Genomic DNA, 22500 nt, shown 5'->3' on the forward strand with positions numbered 1-22500 from the left:
AACTGGCAAATATTTCAACTCCAAATGTGAAAAATAAGAAATAAAACATTGCCATATCCTCTCAATGATTCAGGTTCTCAGGTTTCAAGAAAAACATCATATTTGATCCATAGAGCGATGGAAGGATTCCCAATGCAACAATAAAGACCGTCTCATTGTTAGATTGTTCTGTCCCACTCACTAAAGAGCTGTTTAGGGATGGAAGTTGGAAGAGTCGGGAACAGACGGAGAAAACATTAATTTTAATAGTTTTAATCCTTTGATTTAAACTTTGTATGGAAGGAAATTCATTTTTATCAAGGTATAGTTTTTATTTAGAATCTTTTGACGAATCTTCGCTGCGCCAAAATATTCAATTCAATTTATTTTTGTAATGCCCAAAATCACAACAGCGGTTGTCTCGGAGGGCGACAGTGAAAAACAGATTAAACAATGTCCATAGGGACGAGGGGCAATGTCCCAGCGTCCCCTGTCCTTAGACCCTCCTTCTGGGCCTGGAAAAACTACAACTTGGGAAAAGTAGAAACCTGGAGGAGTTCCAGAGTGAAGGAGAGATCTGACTCCTTCAGGCGGACAGGCAGTTGCGAGACAGACAGTGGAGCTGGATCCACACAGGAGGAGAACCAGTTCTTCAGGAGGAGAACCAGTTCTTCAGGAGGAGAACCAGTTCTTCCAGGCAGATGAAGAACCGTTCATGTGGAGTAGAGACCGTTTCTCCAGGGACTCGAGGATATGCAAGAGATTCTGTTTGCCTTCTAAAAGTCTTTTCAGGCCAAAGTTTGCTCTTGATGGATTTGTTTTGCGCCTGCGAAACCTTCACCCGGGCTCTCAGTTGCCCTCAACTCATCTGTGTTTCCAGAGCTGTGCCGTTTGGCCCCTCTCAGGGCTCCTATGTCCGCCTCCAACTTGTCAAATCTTCCGTCTTCATCTCTGCTCTTATCGATGCCATCTCACATTGCATTGCAACAAGCATTGCCATAACTTGGCCCAACGTTTTGTCTCTGCACATCTTCTCCTCCGCTTGCTGTGCCTGCGATATCGGCCCCCAGCGCTGCAGGTCCTGCGGTTACAGACCCACTCTCTGGAGCCTCTGTGCTAACTTTAGGTTGACAAGCTAGCTTTTCTCTTTGGTTGCAATCCGTCAACTTTGGCGGACTGGACACTGGTGTAGTCTTTCCTTCCATTGTTTTTTTTATTGCAACATCCCTTAATGAGTCATGTTTCGTGTTTGAAGTGTGAGTGGTCAAAATAGCAGCAGAGAGTCTTCTTTAGAGCCATCTTTAATCTCCAGGTCATATGTTTTATTTAATCTCATCAATTGTAACACCTTTGCTACAATTCATGCTGTTTGTGATTAGACGGGAGAAATTCATAGAATGAGTCTGGTGATGATTTATGGACTTAGCAGAGAAGATTCTCTGAGCCACGTCACAAAGGTTATCCAAGAGATCCAAAATCCATGTTTTTCTAACCAGGATTTGTCAAACTAGCGTGAATGAAGCTAAATGCGACTCCAGGTATGTTTTTGATGAAAAATGTTGAGTCAAAAGCTCAAAAGTAATAATGTAGGTAATTTCAGTTATGTATCAAGACATATGTCCTATGATATTGTGACGCAGTGAGCTGTGGGTGTGTGTGGACATAGCGGAGGGTTGCCAGATTTAGCGTGAGAATCCAACATGAGCTCTGTAAATGGGAACTCGTCCTGGACAGGGGGGGAGGAAGTGTACTTGCCTGGAGAGCCAAGAATGATATCTCTGTATTTTTTAAGTACAGATTGATGACAGTCTGGTCATCCGCATTTCTCTCCACAAGATCAGAAGGGTGTGATTGGTGCATAAGCCAATCAGGTACGTGCATGGTCTGTCCGTATCAAAACCAACATGGCTGCTTACAAGGACAAATATAATGGAAAATAACATCACAGGTACTGAAAAACAGATTTCTGCAGAATGAAACACAAATCGTTGTTAATCTGAGGTGAGAGAAGTTTGATTTTGTTATAAATGATGGATAAACAAGGGCATTTATCATGAACCACATTTCCACTGGACATACTGGACATAGCGGTCATGTAATGTACTGTGAAAACAAGATGTCGAGTATAGAGTATAATTTGGTGAGAAATTATTATTTTCTTTTTATACTCTTTGCCATCTTGTTTTCACAGTACATTACATACTGGACTGTCAGCTGTTCATATGGAAATGCGATCACATATGTTGAGCCTGCGTGCTTGGCAACAACAGCCGTTTCCTGTTTATCGATGTAAGGCATTCGTGTCAAGACCAAGAATACTATGATTCGAGTGCAACTAACATTATCTAACATTATCCAAACCTGCTGCAAGAGATGTTAAAACAGGCTCTTAAATACAGAACAAGCGTTGGATGAACCGGATGAACCTATTTATTCACGCTTTAGCCACATCTCACAGCGCCACAACCTTGGAATTCACTTTTTGTGAATTGTTAAGCTCTTCATCAGGATTACAACCTGTATATATATATTTTAATTCATTTATTTTCTACCTGTTCAGGGTCCTGGGAGACAGGAGCCTATCCCAGTGACTTTGGGCCTGAGACGGGGTTCACCCTAGACAGGGGTCGACTCGCCACAGGGTTAACACAGAGACAGAGACACACAGATGGACATTCATTCTCACATTCATTCACTGGGGGAAATTTACCCAGCACATGCATGTCTTTGGACAAGAACCCAAACAGAAGCCACGGTAACGCTGGAAGGACATGCAGACTCCACCCAGAGGGATCATGTGACGTTGGTCTGGCCTGGGAATCGGGCAGCAGTTTAAAAGAATATCAGGAAATCAGAGAGCTTTGTCTTAAATCGAACTCATTCATTGAGTAAACAAATGTAATCGTCAAAATATATGCAAAAAGTGCAAAGCAAATACAAGAAAATCGTCTTCATTGAAATTTGAGGGTTTAACCTTTCCCACTCAACAGTTTCTCCTCCTGTGGCTCCATGTGTCAGTATTCATTTCAGTCATGTGGGAGTCCTGATTTAAAACGTGTAAAGTCCTGCCTGAGTTGGACCTGGTTTAGTTCTGGTCCTGATGTGGTTCTGCTTCTCCTCTGCGCTCGGTAACAGCCTCCTGACATTCACAAAGGTAAAGAGTAATACGTGTCTCAGTTTTGCTTCTCTTTAAATGAAAACAGTGATGTCACGACCTAAACACAGTGACCTTTGGCACGCGTCACGCTGCAGATCCAGCGCTGTCCACACTTTACTGAAAGATTTCGGTCTGGTGACTTTTTAATTATTGTTATTATATTATTTATAGGGAAAAAAGTCAAAGAGAGAAACCCTCTTTTTGTGCCCAGTTAAATACAGAACATATAAAAAGATAGATAAAATGGCCATAAATTGATCAATAAGACAAAATAAAACAAATTTCTAAAAACACACACAATGTAGAATAAAATAATTGAAAACTTTAAAAGCAAGAGCACTGCGCATAGTCTGTGCATTGGATTCATGAAAAGGTATACAATAATTTAATTTAAAATATCTATGTGTTTTGTTCCATATACTTTATATTTTAATATATATTTAATATGTACATATCATGCCTTCAGTGTTTGTGTTGCACCGAAAAACCAGGACAAGTTCCTATTTCTTTGAATTGTGTTCATCGACAAATAGCAATAAACCCTATTCTGATTCTGATTCTGATTCTGAAACTGGGAGCAAATTTCCTGAAAGCCTTTTGCCCTATAGCTCCGTATTGATTCAGTGAGACTCGAAAATAAGAATATCCTGTGATCTTATTTGATGAATACCTGATCTGATGTTCATCAAATATGTTAAATAATCAAGTCCCAATTAGAGCCTCATAAATAAACTAAATGCAGTTCAGTCGTCTTCTCCAATCCAATGCTTGCCATTCTACTTTAGCGTATAACACAGTGTTGAGTTCTGTATCTTTCTACTATCATGAACCTTGACTTGCCAAAATTGACTTTTCAGAGCAATGAACCAGTGCTATTGGTCCCAAAGTGTTTTTTTTTTTGTTATCTTGCAGTCTTTAACTAGAGAACAGTCTCTATCCTTCTCCTCAGATGAGCAGACGAACGGGGGCTACATTGTGTGACTCACCCTGGGGGCCACCCCAGTTACGCGGCACGCTGTTTCAGGCCCTCCTCCAGGAAGCACTCGGTACCTGTAATTTTGCAAGATTGCCCTGTGATTCAGTGAAAGTATTGACGCAGTAAGATGCTTTGGCTTTACAAACAATAGAAACTTGTAATTATTGTTATTTACTGACTCTTTTAAACGGTTTGTAACTATGTGATTATTAGGTGTATTTTGAAAAAACCCTATTCTAAAGTTACCTACGGTGTAGGTGTGCCACAGGGTTCAGTACTCGGCCCAATTCAGTTTGCTCTTTATATGCTGCAGTTAGGGAGTGAGAAAAAGATTCAGTTGTAGTCATCTGGGTGTGTGTGGGTAGGTGTGTAGTTAGTGGACAGGCTCACCGTGATGGCTTGCAGTCTCTCCTTCAACAGGGTCTCCTCTTCCATTTTCACCTGCAAAACATCACAATGAAATTTGTTTAGTCATTTTTAGACAATTAGAAATTCCTGTTTATTATAGATCAGACAACCCTTTAAGACAGTATTCTATCCAATGCAGTGAGGAAAGTAAATAGTGAGACTAAACAGCCAAGAGGCTTTATCCGACATGCAAATTCAGGACCCCAGAGCGACGTGCATGTCTTCATCTTAAAGCCACAAACCACTCTTGTCTACAGTGATGTGCAGTGGACAACAAAAGAAAAGAAAGGGAAATTAAGAGACGGAGAGTTTCAAAGGCGTTGGGCATGGAACTCTGGGCACAAAACTAAAGATGCCGATTCCACCAGGAATCACTGCAACCAAAACATATATCTACGCTTCCCACACTAATGACCCTTTACACTTTAATGTTGACACAGAAGGAATGAATGAAGTCGCAGCCACTGCAACAACCGTGGACTACAGAGCTCTAAATCCAAATCTTCAATGTACCACAACAGGTGCACTATGACACTATGCATTTCATGTTTGCAAACTTAAAATAATGTGTTTAATATGAAGTATTTTTAAAGGCTTTTAGTAGTCAAGAGTTGTCAACATCAAGAATTGAGGTAGAGCTCTATCTACTGGCTGAAGAAGGAATTATACAGGGAAATAACAAGCCAAGCTTACCCTCGACATGCTAATTCAGGCCTAAGGTTGTAATGTACGTTGGTAACGGGGATCCCATAAAAAAAACGTGCAGTCCCTGTATACTATGCTATGAAGCCTCTATTACAAGTTGTAGGATGCATATGTCATACAACTTGTAATACATGAACTAAATGTTGTCCACAATGTAATGGTTAGTCCCAGAGAATAAGCATCACATCTTGGTGACCCCTGTGGAGGAGAGTGACAGACATACAGTACAGATGCTTCCTCATGTGTCTGTCAGATCCAGATCCCCTATTGGCGCCACCTTGAGGAGGAGACGAATATGCCTAAAGTCAATTTGTTAAATCTAAATGCAAATTTTGGAGTCTTCACACATTCATGAGGGCAGAAAAGCACAGAAGGAGTTGTTAAGAGATTTATGGGTTTGAAGATAGCTTAGAAGTATGTTTGTATGTGTCTTAACATAATGTATTGAAAACAACACACTTTCTATTACAATGATTGTAATTCACGAGTCTGTTATGACATAAAAACCGCACCTCTGGATCTTTACCTTTGACATCACAAATTGGGGAAATTTGAAGACATGTTTTATGAAGCTTTTTTCTTCCAACTGCAAATTAAGCTAAATATAACTCCAGCAATGTTAATGATGAAGGAACGTGGTACATTTTCCATAACGTGTGTCCATTCCTACAGCTAACATCCTTTTTTGTCCTTCACTGCTTTATATTGAGGATCATATCCAGAGCCCCTAAGGTAGACGCTCATCGTGGGTTTAGAGTAATGCGAATGAGAGCACTTTATAACTCGCCTTTGTAGAGTTTAATATGCACCTGGAACATTTTTGCCCACATTCTGTTCGAATGCGTCTCGATCTGGAATCGGACCATTGGGGGGCGTCAAAAAAAACTTTCCAGCATTAACCGGTCCAACCACCGCCGCTAACGTGTCTCTCAAATGCAGAAGAAATCTCTCAAATATTTTCGGGACATTCAGAACAAAATATATAACTTTATTTGCCTTGAGATTTACAGAGTTTAGTGCGTCGCTTGTTGACTCAGCAGAAGTCGGCAACGTTTCTCAGTCTGTGTTATTTTTATCCTTTCCTCGTAATCCTCCATGTTTGTTTGGACACGAATGGACAATGCGTTTGTCTGATTGGTTAATTCGCCTGTCAATCACTCCCTTTGGAAATTGGCGTGACTGGGTTGGATCCCAGACCCTCAGGTTTTGTAAAGTAGTCAAAATGTGTTGGGACTGGCTGCTCAGGCAAGGAACATTTCTGATATTGTCATGACGCTGTGTTACTGTATCTCAACTAGGAAGACCCGAAAGTCGCTGTCAGCCAATCAGCAAGTTACATGTCCATCCAAACCAATAACCTATAAATACACTCGTTCCTCTCTACTATTTCAGCAACAATCGTCCAGAGCTTTATCTCTATCGCCGCAGGATCAGGATTAGCCTCAATAAAACGTCAACAAAGACTTACTTTATAATGTACACATCGTCTATTCAAATGATTCAGGCTTGGTAACTACATAATTGGGGTTAGGGTATTAATAAAGTAGTTACTAGATTGAAGTCTAACAAACTATTTGTTCAATATGCATACAAGTATTTGTTCATGCTATAAATAATGTACGTAGTCAAAACCACACTTGACTATGATCATAAGGGTTGATGTTGGCACTCCATCTACTGGCAGTAAAAGGAACTAACCAACTAGCTTTCCTCCGGCATACTAATGTAGGACGCAGGAGACCTCTGGATCTCTGTCTTTGATGCTGCAAATCTGGTAAATGTCTTATTATTATTTTCTTCTTTGTGAGGCTCATAGAAGGGGCAGAGAAGACACACTTGTAAAATAGGATTAATGAAACAACCATGAATTAATCTAAATTCAGCTTTTTGATGAGGTAGCAGTGTTAGAACATGGCGAAAAGCTCATTGTTTTGTCATTTAAGCTTTATTATTATAAAGTATTACCACTACATAACACAGTATGCCGTGTATGAAATGCATTTGGATTCTCTTAAACTAAAAAACGGTTTGGTTCCCGTCATGTGATTGTCCACTGCTCCGGACAGGCTGTGGGTCTGAAGGACGGGTCAAATATAGAGGACACATTTCTCTGCAAATACAATGAAGTCGAGATTAGCCTGAGATTGGAAGATAATGCAGAAGCTAAAATGAAGATTGCTGCTCCGATTGCCCCAGTAACAGCAGATGCCTCCCAGTGACAGAGCAGCCAGTAGAGAGAGAGAGAGGAAGTGGAGCGCCCACACACTGATGAACCAGTCTACAACCACTCGCCCACAGAGAGAGAGAGAGAAGAGAGAGGGGAGAAAGAGACAAGGAGAAGAGAGTGAGGAAAAGGTGTGAGGGGAAGAGAGAGAAGAAAGAGAAATAGAAGAAAGAAAGGGTCAGACAAAATGACCGTGCTTAAGTCGTGGCTCGCAGACAGAGGTGGCAAAAGTACTACTCAAGTGGTAAAAGTCACAGTACAGGTGAGAGTCAAAGTACAGGTGAAACTCCTTTGCATGAGTAAAAGTACAAAAGTCCATCCCCGTAAAGTAAAAACATAAGATAAGAGATAAGACATGATTTATTTTTCTACATTTAAGTATGTTAATGAGCTTGAAGGTTAAATAAAAGGAAAACCTGACAACTGCACTCTGACTGATACGATACTTCCCCAAAGCTGTTATTTAGCTGCAGAGCTAAAGCCTGGTCTAGACTCCTGTCTGTTTATGAACACACGGCTGTTCTCGCACACATGAGCTCAGCAACACTGGTCAAACTGTGACTCGCTCACCCCCGCAGCTCTCAAAGCGTGATCAACGGCGAGAAAAAAAACAAATGCAAGCACTTAAACTAAAGCAACAAGTCTGTTTTGATAATGTAAGGAGTAGAAAGTACAGACACTTGTTTTATAATTATAAGTTTGTGGTAGAGTAAACAGGAAACTTCATCTGGTTCATCCTCAGCTTTTCTGTTTAATTTCTCTTCTCTGCGCCTCTACGCCGGCTCTTTATGTACTGCATTGGATTTGGATCATGTTAGAAATGTCTTGTGCTTTGTTTGTCACAGGAGCAAGTTAGCATTAGCTAATAAAATATTATTTTCAGTACTGTATCTGTCTTGTTTTCATCTAAGTCTGCATTCTCCCTTAAGCTTTCTGAGAGCCGGGTGCATGTCAGACCCTAACCCTTTGGAGGCCACACCTCACTTGACCCGCTTTGGATTGTCCCATTCCACTCCAATGTGAACCAATCAAAATTCACACGTTTAAAGACAAAATTGAGCCAGAAATAGCTTGCCTACCAATATGGAAGGAACACAGTATATTCTGCTAATTCTCTCATGCCCCTAGTCTCACTAACCCCAGAGTATTGTTTTTATAATTATAATAATCATTTTTGTTTTTGTTGATGTTAATACTATTGTGTTCTTTATTAATTGGAGGTTGTTGGGTTTCTCCTCTGAATAACCCAACACCCTCCAATTACTACTGGTGCCCCTCTACAGACAACAGTTGGTCACAAACTCCTTCTGAATTAATCTGTGAAGTTCCTCAGGGTTGTGTGAGTTCCCCATTGTTATTTACCATCTTCAGTCTACAACATTATCGACATTGACATCATCATGTACCCAGTCCTCCATGAAATGATCTAATGATCCATATTTAAGTGAAGTATAGACATGAAATCGTGGCTTGTAACTACGTGATCAAAAGTGACATGGAGCTGTTCATCTCATCTATTGCCATCTCTATATGCTCAAATAAATAGAACTAGTGGAGTTTTTGATAAATCACTAAGTTTTGGATGACATGGTCTTCTGTTTAGAACAGGTCCTCACGGGCACCAAAGGGCACTATGGCCCTCAGAGGCAACCGTTGTTGTGATTTTGGGCGTTACAAAAATAAATTGAATTGAATTGAATTGAACTAGATTGGTAAAACATTTCAATGCATGCATTGAAGAGTGAAAAACTAAGTTTAGTTTCAAACCTCGGTCTCCCACGTGAAGGGTGAACACCTCTCCTACTGAGCAACACTTCTATACCTGTAAACACTGCTGAATGGACACTTTACTGACACATTTATTACACAAAATTAACACTCAAAATACTTCTTGTATTTCTAACTATTGTCTAATCATTTGAAGCATAAACACAGCCTTAGCTACAAATAAAGACTTGTCTCTAAAAGTTTGCTTCTCCTCTGCACATGCTCAGTTAGAGCAGAACATGCAAACATCCTTGATTCCCACACAGGTTTATTCAGCCTGGTTTGAGCATAGATCATGGGTTTGAGGCTGTGTGGTCCTCAGAGCACATGTGCAGAGCTCTAACAGAAGCTGCTGTCCGCTCTGGTTCTAAAAGCTCATGTTAGAGAGCGGAGCATGAACGGGCCTCTGAACACAAAATGAAAAAGAGCCAGGAGATGACTCTGATGTAGACAAATACAATTTTGTACAGACATTCTTCTTACCATTCAAAAAAAAAATGTAAATGACAGCATACCTCTATCTAAAATGTTATCATGGAAACCTGACAAACACTGACGTAGACCTACATGTGTTTTGGTTTACAGGCATTTAGAATGGGATGTAGAAATTTACTCATAAACTGTTGAAATTTGGCACACTTATTCTCCACATCACACTGAACATAAAAGTCAATGGGAACATAACTCTATCTCAAACCATGTGGTAGTGAAAATGTTGAATGAAGTAGTATTAAGTTGGTACTGTTTGTGGGGGAGGGGTAATGTAGGTGGGGTGCTCTTTGCAGTGGCTCGTACCCCGCTCGTATTATTATTATTTATTCATTTAGACATTTCTACTCAAAACATAGAACAGAACCAGAGAGCAATAGGCCAGATAAACACATTGAGTGAAACTGTGATTTTGAAGGCACATTTTGGCAGTAGCGGAGCAAGTGTCTGACCATATTTTATAAAGTGTCAAACCAGTTTCAAATAGATGAGTTAATAAAAGGGATGCTCCGATACCTGCATCAATATCGGCCTGTATTCACATCATTGAGGAATATCGGTATTAGTCAAAAGCACTGATATCAGTCCACCGATATTACATTCCGGTAATGAAACTCTTCCAAACCTTCAGAAACTGGACGAAAACACGGATGAAAACACAGCTCCACGAGCAGAGGCTTTCTGCTGCTATGTTCTAACAGAACTGGCTGTAAACTTGAATCCAGTCTTTATTCTGAGTCAAAAGACCCAGAAATGACGAAGTGACAGACTTTAAAAATCGCTAGAAACGTTTTAGACATTATTTGACTAGTTTTTCAGCTAAACAATCGGTTTAGACATGTTTACTCCAGAAGTTTAGTGTGAGAGGTTTAAAGGAGAGAGGAACTCTCTGAACAGACACAGCAGATGAGCTGCAGACGATGACACAGACTGGAGAGGTTCAGAGAGATTTTAGTCCAAAAACTAATCTAATAATGATAAATAAAACAGGAAATTCACAGAAAGCTAATTTTACTCTAATAAGAATAATCCTACTATAGCCTATAGCTTACCTATATCTAAACATTGTGTTAAATACATTATAGCCCTATTAAACACTTTTCTCCCCACATTTGGGATATTATGTGTTCTCACTGGTTCTATATATATTAAAGTAGTTTTGATCCGTATAAGTGTTTGAATGAACCAAAACCCAACTTTTCCCCATAACATCGATATCAGTATCGGCCTAAAATGTCCATAATATCCATTATCGGTGAACCACTACTAAATAATAAGGAATATTAGGAGTCTTTACGATGGTCCGGCATCAAGACTTTAAATTAAACCCTAACCCTGCACACACTCTTTTCACACTTAAGTTCCTGCTGTAGCTCCTGGTCACAGGTCACTGCCACTTCTGTCAGGCCTCTTCAAATGATTTATAATAGAGCCATAAACATTCTGGATAAGAAACCTGTTAGGTCACACCACTGTGTTAGTTTGAATCATTTATATATATATATTAACCTCAAATTTGCACAGGTTGCGGCTGCATCAGCAGGTTCTTGGTGACTTGATTGTTCCTCTCAGAGGGGTCAGTCACCAGAGGAGCTCGGACTGGAAACTGTCCCAAAAGTCCCAAAAGTCCCAGGATGACAGACACTGAGAATGGCTAAAATGTTTTAATGTGTGACATGAGCTCATGAAACACACTTGTCCTTATCAAATAAACCTAAATAAATGAACGGTCTCTTGACAGATCCATTGACTGTTAAATTGGTCAAAATTATTACTGGGGAAAGCCGTTATTACTACTACTACTACTACTACTACTACTACTACTACTACTACTACTACTACTACTACTACTACTACTACTCCTACTACCTCCTACTACTACCTACTACTACACCTACTACCTACTACAGTCTGGATAACAAAGGTATACCTTTTGTTTTTTTTGTAAAAGAAGTTTTGATCTTTTGAAAAATGAGATACAAGATGTTTAGACGTAAGGAATTATTACAACTAAGAAATTAAACAATGCAACACTGACTATTATAACCCTCTAAGTGAAATGTGTACTACATCATAGCTGTGAACAAGAAGAACATCTTATTTTGGCAGATGAAGAATGGGAAAATAAATATACATCAGAATGGAGGGCACAAAATCACATATTTGGAAAGAGCTGTGTCTATGCACTGGTGTGACTGAAATGGGCTCTCTATGCTCTGGTGTCACTGACATGGGCTCTGTCTATGCTCTGGTGTCACTGACATGGGCTCTGTCTATGCTCTGGTGTTACTGACTCTGGGCTCTGTCTATGCTCTGGTATTACTGACCCTGGGCTAGGGCTATTGTCTGATCTCTGTGGGCACGGGTTATGATCTGATGACCGTGTTACTTGTCTGTCTGCTCCCTCGGCACAGTTAATCCCTGGATTTTGATGCTAATCTCGTTTGGGCCTGATTAGCCACTGACACTCCACCAGACCTCTGTCTGTTTGTTCAGTTTACACGCAATGTCTCACAATAATGATGAGTACTTCATTCTTCTTTGGGAGCTTCATGCTGAATCTCTGAGATAACTGCAGGTATTAACCTTTTATAACCAGATACCCATTGAGATCAAGACCTCTTTTTCTATGGTGACCTGGGGTATGAACATTGTGGTGCTGCAAAATGTGTTTTTGTTCTAGTCTGGAATTGAAAGTAAATAATTTTTTTTTAAATAGTTCATGGAGCTGAAGCCATTTGTTTAGGTTGGGCCTAAGAAGATGTGTTGGGAAGCAAGCTACAAGACCAAGCTAATTTTAGCAAGGCTTATGTGTGACCTCTGAAGATACAGAGACAGACACAACATAGGACTAATTTTAGCTGTACCTTTCAATCCTTCACAAATACATTCAATTTAACAAAGTACCTCATCCATTAAAATGTTTTATTTAGTCCAAAAAACAACATGTGGCTTTATAGTTTTCTTCCATGGCCAAGTCACTATTGGCCAAGTCACTATTAGTGCACTATATGCTCAGAAATAGGGCTGGAAAAAGACACAAAATTCACGACACGAGCAAGCTAAGAATATATAAATATATACAGTATATATATATATATATATATATATATATATATATATATATATATATATATATATATATATATATATATATATATATATATATATATATATATATATATATATATATATATATATATATATATATATATATATATATATATATATAGTATGTAATGTATTTTTTTTATTTTTTTTTACTCAACTTTGCTTTTTTATTTCTTATTTTTTATGAATTGTTTTTAATAAAATACCTTGTTGCACCCAAATTACGATAGACACTTCAAATACCTCAAAAGTGCATCTGTGACCATCACAGGGACATGCAAAGATGTTGTTAAATGTTCTAAGTTCTATTTTAAATCTTTGTTCATGCTTTATTAATACTAATAAAGGTGTAGTTATTCAAGTGGAAACAAATAAAGAAAGAAGTAAAGATAGAAAAGTGCTCAAATCAACTTGACCAATCCTTTGTCACAATGAAAAAATCCTGAGTGAATGTGGGATTTAATTGGACGTGGAGTATATGTACTTTCTGTTGCCTCTTCAGAAATCCTTTCATACGAGGCGCTCAGGCGGGGGTCATGGGTGCCACAGCAGGATGAGTGGGTGGGTGCAATATCAGCTTGACAATATTCACAATATGGCTCCAGTATGAACCTGAGCCGCAGAGAATGATCTGAATCCAGCATGTGTGTGAGAAGGATCTGTCATTCTAACAGACTCAGGTCAAAGGACTGACTCTGGGTGCACGGACTCTTGATCACGATTAGATAATGGTTATTCCTAGATACAGGGATTGACAAATCTGGTTGACACAGTCATCCGTAAACTGCCTAAACTGTAATAAGTTCAGTTTTTGGACCAAACTAATTAATAACTAATTTCCTTGCCGAGTTGTCTTTTCAAAGACCACAAACTAAATGATGAAAGTCATGTACGCAACATTTTTGTACGTACACGCGCTAAATATTACTCCTGTGGCATCACCAGGGGCAGACACTCCCTTAGCCCAAAACAGCTTGAATGCATAATTAAAATGTGTGAAGATTAGAGTCAAACAAAACTTCCCCATCACAACGCTTTGGTTGATTGACCGATACAACAACCCAGGTGCACACACACAGTTCCTGCACATATAACACGCACCAACACTGTTACATTTCAGTCTCACTCACAGCTGATTTCTTAGGTGAGTCTTTTATTTCCGCACTTGTTGTTCGTGTCAGGCCATGATCCAGGTGTAAACAGTTCATCCTGTGCTTTCTCCCGTCAACGTCTCAGGTGTCAATAAATCCTTTGCTCTTTTAACTGTTTCAATGCAACTAATTTAGGTAACAATAATACCGTACACTCATTTTTGAATAACAATCCCATCATTTGTCCAAATAAAATGATCTTCTTTATTTTTCTTTCAAACTAGGCAAAAAAGTTAAACATCTAGCGAGCGTCAACAGACTTGGCAAAGTCACAATCTAATGCCAACTGGTGGCAGTGCCAGTCATTACACACAGGGCCGGGTCTAGCCATGGGCCTATTGCTGGGCCCAGAGCAAGCCCTGGGGCGGGACTTAGCCAGCTCTAGGCTTGTTTGAGCCTGTCACTCAACTGAAAAAGGAGAATCTGATTGGTCAGTGCTAATGCCAGTGCTATTAGCTAGAAATTAGAAATCCCTGTGCAAGAGACAATATTTCTGAACATGAAACCCCCAAAACAACAACAAATCTGAAGTTTAGCCGGCTTCTTCAGCTGAACACATGGCTGTCCAAAGAGTGTCCCCCGAGAGGACTACACTATATTGAGAACTTCTATCTATTCTGGAAACGAGAGGACCTGTTTAAGAGAAATGGCCCCCACCTATGCAGAGGTGGAGTGAGGGTGCTGACAGAGAACCTGCTCCACGCTCTGAGGCATTGGACTGGGCCTGGACAGGGTCCTGAGCAGATAGTTAGAGAAGAGAGGAATGAGAGAAGAATTCCTGCTCCATCAGCCAAAGACCGAGCCAATGTTTCAACATCAAAAGCACCACAACCTCAGCCTCCACCAAAGGATTCATCAGCAGCTGCTCCACCACCACCAGCAAAGGATTCAGCTCCAGCTGCTCCACATTCACCTCCACCGCCTCCAGCAAAGGAACAATCTTCAAAGGCCTTGGACCCATCTGTGACAAGCCCAACAACATCCCTGTCATCGCCCCTGCCTTCACACCAGCCCTGGGTTCCCCCTGCAACATCTACTCCCACTAAAGATTCATCATTCTCCTTCTCATCTCCACTCTCACCCATGGGCCTTCCCAGCCATTTTGAAAGTCTGATCAAATCAGGCATTAAGATGGCTCCACTCACGCCCAATATAGCAAGGGCTATGCCGACTACACCAACAAAAGCCCCACCACCCATCCCCCCTCGCCTCTCACCTGGTCCCAAACTCTCCTTGGCTACAAAAGCCCCACCACCCATCCAACCTCGCCTTTTACCTGGTATCTCCCATAGCTAGGATGCACTGGGTCTCAGCGTTGCCGGGACTTATTGTCACATTAAAAATCAAACCAACCCGGGGCCCTATGTAAAAAGAGCCCCCCCTAGTGCTATTTCTGTAGTCACATCATCACACAGATGGAAAAACAAAATGCGAGTCAGGCCCAATCTGAGAAATGTGATTCATATTCCCTGTGAAAAGATAAAGCCCAGTCCCACTGAAACTAGTCTGAAACTTGCTGTGCTAAATGTCAGATCCTTATGTAACAAATCTCTCTTAATTAATAATTTTATTTCTTCTTATAATCTTGATTTTATGTTTTTAACTGAAACATGGCTTGACAAAAACACAGGAAATGTAGTTCTGATAGAATCTGCTCCACCCAACTTTAAGTTTGAATCTGAAACACGAGAAAACAAAAAAGGGGTGGAGTCTGTGCTGTCTTTAGAGATGAAATAATTACCCGCAGGTTGTCTTTTGGGGTGTTTTCATCATTTGAGTATGTATCCTTTAAAATGGAGCTAAAACGGTCTCCATCCATTCTCTTCATTGTTTTATACAAGCCTCCCCAGCACTGCCAAAGTTTTATTGATGATTTTACTGAGATGCTTTCAGTCGTATGCACAGACTTTGATGGTTTGGTCATTACAGGTGATTTCAACGTGCATGTTGATAATATTTGTGACAGAAACGCTAAAGAGCTTGATGCTGTCCTTGAAACCTTCAGTCTTACTCAGCATGTGAGAGGCCCCACCCACAGCAAAGGACACACTCTAGATCTCATCATTACAAAGGGGGTAAATATTTCAAATGTTAATGTGATCGATGTTGCTCTGTCTGATCATTTCTGTGTCTTCTTTGACCTGTCTGTTTCTCCCCAACCTCCGGTTGGTCCTGCAGTTGTTCAGCGAAGACACATAAGTGATGGCACAGGTGCACTGTTTATGGAAATGATAAACTTTGAAAATGTCTCATGTTCTAATGTAAATGATTTGTTGAACTCTGTTACATCTAGTGTTTTGAATGTTCTGGACACCATCGCCCCTATAAAGGCTAAAATGGTTAAAAATAAGCAGAAGGCGCCGTGGAGAAATGATGATTCGGTCAGGGCACAGAAAAGGGAGTGCCGCAGGGCCGAACGGAAATGGCGCAAGTCAAAGCTCCAGGTTCAAAAAGAGATTTACAAAGAAAAGCTGAACATGTACAACCTAATCTTATGTAGAACTAGGGAAAGATATTTTTCTGAAATAATTGGAAGCTGCAGTAACAACTCGCGTGTCCTGTTTGCCACAGTAAACAGATTAACAAACCCTCCAGCTCAGCTGCCGTTAGAACTCATTTCCACATCCAAGTGTAATGAGTTTGCATTATTCTTTAATGACAAAGTTCAGGGCATTAAAAATGCTATAAATCCCACAATGCAAAAAATTACCCTAAAACCACCAAGACACTTAGAGCTAACTCACTTTGCACCAGTAACTGACAAAACTGTCCATGAGATCATCACCAGTCTGAGTTCATCTACATGCTGCCTTGATGTGTTACCCACCAGATTTCTAAGGTCTGTGCTGAACAGTTTGTTAGCACCATTCACTCACATAGTTAACATGTCGCTTCAATCTGGAACATTCCCAATGTCTTTGAAAACTGCGGTCATAAAGCCTCTCCTAAAGAAGAGCAGTCTTGATGCCGCAGTACTGAGTCATTACCGGCCCATCTCTAATCTGCCATTTTTGGGCAAAGTCCTTGAAAAGGTTGTTTACCAACAGCTCACAGATTTCCTCTTAATAAACAACTCATTTGATGTTTTTCAGTCAGGTTTTAGACCTCATCACAGCACTGAGACTGCTCTTGTCAAGGTGACAAATGACATCCGCCTGAACACTGACACGGGCAAAGCCTCAGTCTTAATTCTGTTAGATCTGAGTGCTGCTTTTGACACTGTCGATCATGGGATCCTCTTACAGAGACTAGAGGACTGGGTGGGCATCACTGGCACTGCCCTAAACTGGTTAAGGTCCTATCTGGAAGACAGGAAGTACTTTGTTGAAATTGGTAGCTGTGTCTCAGACCACATGACCCTGACCTGTGGAGTGCCCCAAGGGTCAGTCCTGGGTCCCCTTCTGTTCAACCTCTACATGCTGCCGTTGGGTCAGTTGATACGCAGTGAAAATGTGTCCTATCACAATTATGCAGACGACACTCAGATCTATGTTTCACTATCGGCAGGTGACTATGGACCAGTAGATTCACTCTGTCACTGCATCCAACAGATCAGTTTGTGGATGCAAAACAACTTTCTCCAGCTGAACTCAGACAAGACTGAAATAATCGTTTTTGGCCCACAGAAACAAAGAGAAAGTGTTAGCGGTCACCTCCAGAGTCTCGCTCTAAAACCTACAAACCAAATTAGAAATCTGGGGGTAATAATGGACTCAGACTTGAACTTTAATAGCCACGTCAAATCAATAACATCAGCAGCTTTTTACCATCTAAAAAACATTGCCAAAATCAAAAATATAGTGTCAAAACCAGATTTAGAGAGACTTATCCATGCGTTTGTCTCCAGTAGATTAGACTACTGTAACGGCCTGCTCACTGGTCTCTCCAAACGAGCTGTAAAACAGCTGCAGTACATCCAGAACGCTGCTGCTCGGGTCCTGACTAGAACCAGGAAGTATGATCACATTAGTCCTGTTCTCAGGTCTCTGCACTGGCTCCCTGTGGCTCAGAGAATAGACTTTAAAGCAGCTCTGCTTGTGTACAAGTCTCTCCATGGCCTAGCACCAAAGTACATCTTGGATATGTTAGTGCCATATGAACCATCTCGAACTCTGAGGACCTCAGGGACCGGCCTCTTGCTGGTGCCCAGAGTCAGGACAAAACATGGGGAATCTGCGTTTCAGTTTTATGCAGCTAAAATCTGGAACAGTCTTCCTGAAGATGTGAGACAGGCTTCTACTCTGACAATGTTCAAATCTAAGCTAAAAACTGTTTTGTTTAGCTGCGCATATGACTGAAAGGATTTTTTCTTTGCACTCTTCTCTTTTGTTTGTGATTTTATTAGTTTAGAAAATCAGTTGGATTGATAATTTTTAATTTAGTTAATTTTATTGTATTTCTGTTTCTGTAATTTCTTTGTGATTTGAATGCATTTTTCCTGCTGTGAAGCACTTTGAATTGCCTTGTGTATGAAATGTGCTCTACAAATAAACTTGCCTTGCCTTGCCATGGTTTAATCCTCACAGAACAATAACCCTTCAACCTACGTTATGATTGAAGAATTTAAGATATAAAAAATGAACAAATGTTACTGTTAAACTGTCAGGGCTAGCGAAGAATGCCCTGTTACTTGCTTGTCTCCATGGCGATAGATTTGTTTAATGCCACCAGAATGCCCCCCCCTCACCAGAAAAGTTACATAGTGCACCTTTAACTGTTCTTGACCTTAACCTTAACCCGTTTACTAACTCTAATGACTGAATAGCGGTTTCTAAATGTCATCACTTGGAATGACCAATCACAGCAGATCTATTGCTCCCTGAGACTCAGAGAATAGATGTCTGACCACTGTAGTATCCTCTGAGTCACTGCTGATGTCTCTGGCCCTCTACATTCCACTGCAGTCCTGCCTGACATGTTTATGAGGACAAGTGTGGCTTGTCACACGTTCATACCTTTAAGATGAAGTGTCTTGCCCAATTACAAATTATTCTCTGGCGGGTGGAATTCAACTCATTAAATTCATACTTTAAATAGCATACATATTTATATACGTATTATTTCAATATTGACATGAGTGTAATAAAAAGGTTGGGGTCACATGACATCACAACATTCTGACAGTCCATAACTTTCTCCTGGTTTAAGGTTAATATATTTGTCTACAAAAATGGCTATATAATATCAAAAAGTCCTACATTATTAGGGCCCAATACATGTTGATTTCAGGGGGCCAATATCAATATAAAGGAGTTTGCAGGTGCCAAATTAGTGTTCATCTTATCGACTAAATCATTTCATCTTTGTCACATTTTTGCTGACTAAAACTAAATTAAAAATAATTATAAAGACTAAAACTACATATGTATTTTAAATGTATTTTCAATGTAATTTAAATGACTTATATCTACTATAAGTCCCCCCAAACCAGAACATAAACAGACTCTACGGCCAAAGAACTCGTCTGAACATGACACATGAAGTACATTTCATTGAAGTTAAAATAGACAAATATATATATATATATTAGCATGACATTTTCATCGACTAAAACTTGACTAAGATAATGTTATGACTAAATCAAAAGACTAAACTAGATTACAAATGTCTGGTGCTGGTGCGTGGTCCTGGGGTCGCTGGGGTCGCTGGGGTCGGCCACGTGAGCATCTGATGTCACCCAAACATAACCAATGTTTTCTTTATAAACTCAATTGTACGCACATAATAACTTTTTCTCCCAATGCCGATCTCAGAAATTTACAAAAAGACATTTAGTAATTCAAGTTTGTGGCTCGGTGAGACTTTAAAGCTGCAGAAAACAAGGAACTTCTGTTTTATCTTCAGTGTTTTCTGTAACTGTTATTGTCAGAGAGCGACGACAGGAAGAAATAAAATACTCACTATAAGGTTCACTCAACCAGAGCTCATAACTGCAGTCATATAATGATACAAAAGTATGCAACTCTATTAAATATGTATTATGTATCTGGCATCTAAAATGAGCAACACAACTAAACGTTAGAAAAGCAGCTAAACACTTTTCGCCACTACTTTTTTCTCACGCTTTGAACCTTGCGGCCGATACAACGGTGCTGTTAATGTATAGAGTTTGACTGGATAACGGCCATCAGGGGCACTCTATCAGGAAGCGCAAGCATTTGACACACTGTAGAAGACGTCAGTGGACAGTAGAAACACTGTCCAGATACTGTCTGTATTTTATGCATCAAAACGCTGTGTGTTTTATTACATTTAAACTCATATTCACAGAGAAATGAGTCTAATTAGTCCTGCGGCGCAGCAGCAGACCGCGGGCGCGCCACAAGCCCCCGGTTCAAATGACAACTGGGATTTCTCTTCTGTAACATGCCCAAAGACCCCATTTGTCTAGAAATGGAATACTGTGGTCAGGAGGGACCAGTGGACTGACAGAAATCACTCCAGACTGAGGCTGAGCTGTTTGTTTGAGGTCGTTAGCAGCTAATGCTACTTTAAATATTATTGCATGGTATTGCTAATAAACGTTAGCTTACAAAGTCCGTGCTCTCGAAAGCTTTGAGGGCGTGTCCAGTGCAGAGCGTTGTGGACGATGAAGCTTAAACATAGTTGTTGCTGCTTTTACACTTTTGATTCGAATCAGGATTGGTTTGTGTTGTCAGAAATTTGAATCATAAACTGATCCGGACCAAAGAAGTGAAAGGTCGGTCTCGGTCCGGTTGAATGGAACTCTACCATGAGTGACCATGAAGTGCGCCACGCTGAGACACACGTGAGACTCAGGGTCAAATCAAACTCCTGTGCGAGATCGACAATGGGACAAATGACATGCAGAAAGAAGTCAAATCTGCTTTAATTATTTTATTGATGCAAACTCATGCAAAAACATATCACTGTTTCCAGTGAATAATTACACAAATAACTACCGCACTTTTTGGACTATAAGCTGCTACTTTTTTCTCACGCTTTGAACCCTGCAGCCCTTAAAACGGTGCGGTTAATGTAAAGATTTTTACTGGCACTCTAGCAGGAAGCGCAACCATTCGACACACAGTAGAAGAAGACGTCAGTGGTCACTTCATTTTAAGCTTCAAAATGTTGTGTGTTTTATTACAATCAGACTCATATTCACAGAGAAATTAGTAATGAGGAAGTTAATCTAGACGTGGCGAAATGCAAAGACACACGAGGAGCGTGGACATGTGATGTACGGCAGTCTGCAGCTTAGAACCTGCAGCAGTGAAGTGAAACTTTCTTGGTGAGACCTGATATCATATCACAAATGTTCCAACGTTAAACTCACTCAATAAGTACGAGCTCAGGAGCAGATGAACCAGATGTGAAGACGCAGACACATCACACAGAGTCATCAAGGACAGAGGGGACAGAGGGGACAGTAGGGGCAGAGGGGACTGTAGGGACAGAGGGGACAGTAGGGGCAGAGGGGACTGTAGGGACAGAGGGGACAGTAGGGGCAGAGGGGACAGTAGGGACAGAGGGGACAGTAGGGACAGAGGGGACAGTAGGGGCAGAGGGGACAGTAGGGACAGAGGGGACAGTAGGGACAGAGGGGACAGTAGGGACAGAGGGGACAGTAGGGGCAGTAGGGGCAGAGGGGACTGTAGGGACAGAGGGGGCAGTAGGGGCAGAGGGGACAGTAGGGGCAGAGGGGGCAGTAGGGGCAGAGGGGACAGTAGGGGCAGAGGGGACAGTAGGGACAGAGGGGACAGTAGGGACAGAGGGGACAGTAGGGGCAGTAGGGGCAGAGGGGACTGTAGGGACAGAGGGGGCAGTAGGGGCAGAGGGGACAGTAGGGACAGTAGGGACAGAGGGGACAGTAGGGGCAGAGGGGACAGTAGGGGCAGAGGGGACAGTAGGGACAGAGGGGACAGTAGGGACAGAGAGGACAGTAGGGGCAGAGGGGACAGTAGGGGCAGAGGGGACAGTAGGGGCAGAGGGGACAGTAGGGACAGAGGGGACAGTAGGGGCAGAGGGGACTGTAGGGACAGAGGGGGCAGTAGGGGCAGAGGGGACAGTAGGGACAGTAGGGGCAGAGGGGACAGTAGGGACAGAGGGGACAGTAGGGGCAGAGGGGACTGTAGGGACAGAGGGGAAAGTAGGGGCAGAGGGGACTGTAGGGACAGAGGGGACAGTAGGGACAGTAGGGACAGTAGGGGCAGAGGGGACAGTAGGGGCAGAGGGGACTGTAGGGACAGAGGGGACAGTAGGAACAGAGGGGACAGTAGGGGCAGAGGGGACTGTAGGGACAGAGGAGACAGTAGGGGCAGAGGGGACTGTAGGGACAGAGGGGACAGTAGGGGCAGAGGGGACAGTAGGGGCAGAGGGGACAGTAGGGACAGAGGGGACAGTAGGGGCAGAGGGGACAGTAGGGGCAGAGGGGACTGTAGGGACAGAGGGGACAGTAGGGGCAGAGGGGACTGTAGGGACAGAGGGGACAGTAGGGACAGAGGGGACTGTAGGGACAGAGGGGACAGTAGGGACAGCCCAGATGTGGTTTCTGTTTGTTAAGCTTGAA

At 41.5% G+C, this 22500-nt stretch overlaps 1 protein-coding gene across 1 annotated transcript in view; it reads right to left on the reverse strand.

Annotated features, from left to right (window-relative positions):
- The window catches only part of palmdb (palmdelphin b), an 80006-nt gene that overhangs the window by 56305 nt on the left and 1201 nt on the right, over positions 1-22500 (reverse strand). The window contains exon 2 of the mRNA XM_072451212.1: positions 4503-4553. Coding sequence (XP_072307313.1) covers positions 4503-4547 — 45 coding nt within the window. The 5' untranslated portion in view covers positions 4548-4553. The remainder of the gene's footprint in view (positions 1-4502; positions 4554-22500) is intronic.

This window comes from Eucyclogobius newberryi, unplaced genomic scaffold (genome assembly GCF_026437365.1).
Source record: "Eucyclogobius newberryi isolate DKJ021-1_F unplaced genomic scaffold, fEucNew1.0.hap1 SCAF_18, whole genome shotgun sequence".
In the NCBI taxonomy this organism is placed as follows: Eukaryota; Metazoa; Chordata; class Actinopteri; order Gobiiformes; family Gobiidae; genus Eucyclogobius; species Eucyclogobius newberryi.